This window comes from Nematolebias whitei, chromosome 9 (assembly GCF_014905685.2).
Source record: "Nematolebias whitei isolate Nwh7 chromosome 9, NemWhi1, whole genome shotgun sequence".
Taxonomy (NCBI): Eukaryota; Metazoa; Chordata; class Actinopteri; order Cyprinodontiformes; family Rivulidae; genus Nematolebias; species Nematolebias whitei.
The window spans coordinates 12,605,980-12,610,619 of NC_056506.1; the positions used below are offsets into that span (position 1 = coordinate 12,605,980).

Below are 4,640 nucleotides of genomic sequence, written 5' to 3' on the forward strand. Positions count from 1 at the left end.
GCAGATTGAGTGCTAAATCGCTCCGGACTAACCCCCCCCCCCACCCCCCCACCCCCCCCCCCCCCCCCCCCCCCCCACCCCCCCCACCCCCCACCACCACCACCACACACACACACACACACACCCCATCAAGGCACGGATTGGACACAGTGCGGCTCATTTGCATGACTCCCCATATAAACCCCCCTGCAGACACTGCAGCCTGTTTCCAGCTCTGGCAGGGCGAGCGGCGCGCGTCAGCAGACACATGGAGAGTTTGTGCTGAAGAAGAGCCCGGAGAGTGGACTGGGGGGGCAGAGAGCACCTCCCTGCAGGTGCGACTGGTTCAAACTACGACTTGGACTCGGTGAGGACAGTTGTTGTGTTTTGTTGAATTTGGAAGCATGCGGATGTGTTGGAGCGCGCTGCTGCTGTGCGTCCTGGCGGCGGCTGCAGGCAGGACGGTGAAGTACGAGACGTTCGAGGAGGACGCGCCGGGGACGGTGATCGGAACCTTGTCCAGGGACATGTCCCCCGCTGCGTCCTTCTCCAGGAACAGTTTCAGGATGATGAAGCAGTTCAACTCGTCCTTCATCCGTCTGCGGGAGAGCGACGGGCAGCTGAGCGTGGGGGAGCGCATGGACCGGGAGCGGCTCTGCCGGCGCTCCCCCCACTGCCTCATCGCCTTCGACGTGGTCAGCTTCTCCAAGGAGCACTTCAAGCTCGTGCACGTGGAGGTGGAGGTCAAGGACATCAATGACAACTCCCCGGAGTTCCCGCGTCGGGAGTCCAGTCTAGAGATCTCGGAGAACACGGCGGTGGGCACGCGCATCCCGCTGGACTTCGCCGTGGACGAGGACGTGGGTGTGAACTACATCCAGAGTTACCAGATCTCCGTGAACAGCCACTTCTCCATCGACGTGCTCAGCAGGGCGGACGGGGTGAAATACGCGGAGCTCGTGCTCATGAAGGAGCTGGACCGCGAGACGCAGGGCTCGTACGCGCTGGAGCTCGTGGCCATGGACGGCGGGAACCCGTCCCGCAGCGGGACGACCCGCATCGACGTCAAGGTGAAGGACTACAACGACAACAGCCCCGTGTTCGACCGGAGCAGCGTGACCGTGGACCTGCCCGAGGACGCGCCGGCGGGCTCGCTCCTGCTGGACCTGAACGCCGAGGACCCGGACGAGGGTCTGAACGGCGAGGTGGTCTACGGGTTCGGGAACCAGGTGCCCCCCGAGATCAGACACCTGTTCAGGGTGGACAGGAAGAGCGGGCGGCTCACCCTGGAGAGCCCCGTGGACTTTGAGACTAAGAACACGTACGAGTTCGATGTCCAGGCCACCGACCTGGGTCCGAACCCGAGCCCGGCCATCTGTAAGATCGTGGTGCAGGTGCAGGACGTGAACGACAACGCGCCGGAGATCTCCATCACCCCCATGACCTCCATCACGGCCGGGATCGCGTACATCACGGAGGCCGCGGCCCGGGAGAGCTTCGTGGCCCTGGTCAGTACCTCGGACCGGGACTCGGGGGCCAACGGGCAGGTCCACTGCACCCTGTACGGACACGACCACTTCCGGCTGCAGCAGGCCTACGAGGACAGCTTCATGATCGTCAGCACCAGCCCTCTGGACCGGGAGAAGATCCCCGAGTACAACCTGACGGTGGTGGCGGAGGACCTGGGCTCGCCCCCGTTCAGGACCATCACCCAGTACACCATCAGGCTCACGGATGAGAACGACAACGCGCCGGTCTTCAGTAAGCCGGTGTACGAGGTGGCGGTGGTGGAGAACAACGCGCCCGGGGCCTACATCACCACGGTGGTGGCGCGGGATCTGGACCTGGGCTCCAACGGGAAGGTCTCCTACAAACTGGCGGACACGCACCTCATGGGCTCCCCCGTGTCCACCTTCGTGTCTCTGGACCCGGCCAGCGGGTCCGTGTACGCGCTCAGGAGCTTCAACTTCGAGGTGATGAAGCAGCTGGAGCTCCGGGTCACGGCCAGCGACGGCGGCGCGCCCCCCCTCACCGGCAGCACCAACGTGTTCGTGCGTGTCGTGGACCAGAACGACAACGCGCCGGTCATCACCCACCCCGCTCTGCACAACGGCTCCGCGGAGGTCCTCCTGCCCCGGGACGCCCCCACGGGGTACGTGGTCACCCGGGTGGAGGCGCGTGACGCGGACGAGGGCGTGAACTCGGAGCTGGTGTTCGGGCTGGCCACCGGGGAGCCCTCGGTGTTCTCCGTGAACCGGGTCACGGGGGACATCTACCTGAACCAGGTGCTGAGCCACGACGTGGACGAGACCCTGAGTGTCACGGTCACGGTGAGTGACACGGGGCGGCCCGCGCTCACCTCCACGGCCACCCTTCACTTCCTCATCATCGCGGGCCCCCCTCCGAGCGACAGGACAGTGTACCGGCCGGAGAGCGGGGATGGGGCGCATGCGCAGTGGGACCTGTCCGTGGTGATCATCGTGGTGCTCGCGGGCAGCTGCACGCTCCTGCTGCTCGCCATCATCCTCATCGCCACCACCTGCAGCCGGCGGGGGCGCGACAAGAGCGGGGGGGACAGCGACTCGTACGGCGGGGACAAGGGCGCGCTGGAGGGGGGCCGCGCGGGGGACAACCCGCTGCTGCCGCTCCACGGGCCCGCGCGGGGGGAGCCCTTTGACGCACACTCCTATAGCAGCCAGCCTGGGGGCTTCACCCCGGCCCACCCGGGGGGCAGCGACCTGTGCTCCGCCTCAGAGGACGGCAGCGAGGTGCCGTGCGTGTACGAGGCCGACAGCAGCAACAAGCTCGGAGGGAACAAACATGAGGTGAGGGGCTGAGTGTGTGAGGGAGGGGGGCGTTGTCACACTCTAACTGGGTTTTCTTTATTGTCATTCACGTCACGTGGTACATGAGGTGGAATGAAACTTACTCAGGGACATCCAACAATAATAAAATATAAAATAAAATAAAGAAACAAGGCTTTATACAATAATAATCTAATCCAATAATCTAATCTAATAATTTAATCTAACACAGTGGATTAAACAGCTGCCTGAACATGAGCCTGTGTGAGCAGATGGGTAAGAATGCAGCAGCTTATGGGTAAGAGTTTTGTCTCCCCCCTGCAGGGTTACTCCACCCTGCCTGGATATGGCAGTGGGAAGGAAGCGGTGCGGCCCATCACCATCTGGAAGGGCAACTCCTACACCACCATCTCCGCCCGGGACCCCGCCTTCAGCGGCAAGGACAGCGGTAAGGGGGACAGCGACTTCAATGACAGCGACAGTGACGTCAGCGGGGATGCCGGCATGAAGAAGGATGGAGCTGCGGTTCCTCCCATGGGGGGTCAAAATGGTGAGCAGAGCAACATCTGTATTAAGGTGGAGTGAGATGGGGAGGTTAACTCGTGTGTTTCTTTCAGCTCTGTGGGCCTGCACCAGCGAGTGTAAAGTCCTGGGTCACTCCGACCGATGCTGGAGTCCCTCAGCCACCAGAGCCAATGCAACCCCCTCCCCAGCCCCCACCATGTCTTCCTTCAGCACACTGCCCAAAACGGCCTCACTGCCCCGGGACCCCCACCGCAGGGAGAACTTCTACCAGGCCCACATCCCCAAAACGGTGGGGCTGCAGAGCGTGTACGAGAAGGTGCTGCATAGGGAGTACGACTACGTCCTGGTCACCCCGCCCAGGCCCGTGAGGGTGCAGGAGATCAGCGATGTGGCCATCCCCGTTTACACCCCCACCCCGACACACTGCCCTAAGAACGACGTGTGAAAGAACATGCAAACAACACATTGAGCCACGAGCACACGGACTGACCTGAGGGTCACATGGGACTGTCCTCCAGCTGCACAGAGCTGTGCGCAGCTCTGACACGCGGGTATGCGCTCAATATAAACAACGTGCACAACAAACGTGAGCATCACTTCATCAGAACTCATGAGTTTATCCACCACAGACGGAGCCGTGGTTCATCTTTATCTGTCACTCACTGGTTTACAAACCATTTGTTGTTTATTTTATTTTTCACTTTGGGACATTTGTGGGACATTAAATGTATCATATATGCAAGAATTGTACATACAGAGAATATATTTTTATAAACACTTAAAAAGAAAAGAGAAGCAAAAATGTCACATATGTAAATAGAGATCTTTAAGCATGCTTATTATTTAAATAGGCCTCAGAAAGTGTTCAGGTTGAAGCCAGGTGACCCAAAATATATCAAGTTGACATCAGTGTATGGAAATATTTGAATGCAATAATAATAATTGTACAGACTTTTTTAAATAATGACAATAATAAAAGTGAACTGTTGTGAACCTGAGTGGCTGATGATGATGTCAGGATGAAAGCGGCCGACAGGCGGCGCTGTTCCTGCCGCCGGGCTCATCCGCTGTCCTTGCAGCGCGCTGAGGAAGGTCAACACCCCCCCCCCCCCCCTTTTTTCAGTTTGCTGGTCAGATGCCAACACAGACTCCAAGCTTTCTGAGCAGCCCCCCCCGAATTTACTGCATGTATTTGCATAAAGGATTTCAGGATATTTCGGCTTTTCGTGCCATAAATTATTTGAAGAAGAGATTTACGCCTGCACATAAAGGCAGCATTCACCAAACTTGAAGGCGGCATACTTGACACTGCGCATGCGCACAAATTTATGT

General features: G+C 59.2%; 1 protein-coding gene across 1 annotated transcript; it reads left to right on the plus strand.

Annotated features, from left to right (window-relative positions):
- The first annotated feature begins 210 nt into the window (after positions 1–210).
- LOC119414376 (protocadherin-8) lies at positions 211–4,247 on the plus strand. The gene is made up of 3 exons (XM_037681468.1): positions 211–2,804; positions 3,108–3,333; positions 3,401–4,247. The coding sequence occupies exons 1-3, from the start codon at positions 384–386 to the stop codon at positions 3,751–3,753; spliced, it is 3,000 nt and encodes a 999-aa protein (XP_037537396.1). The 5' UTR covers positions 211–383; the 3' UTR covers positions 3,754–4,247.
- The last annotated feature ends 393 nt before the right edge of the window (positions 4,248–4,640 follow it).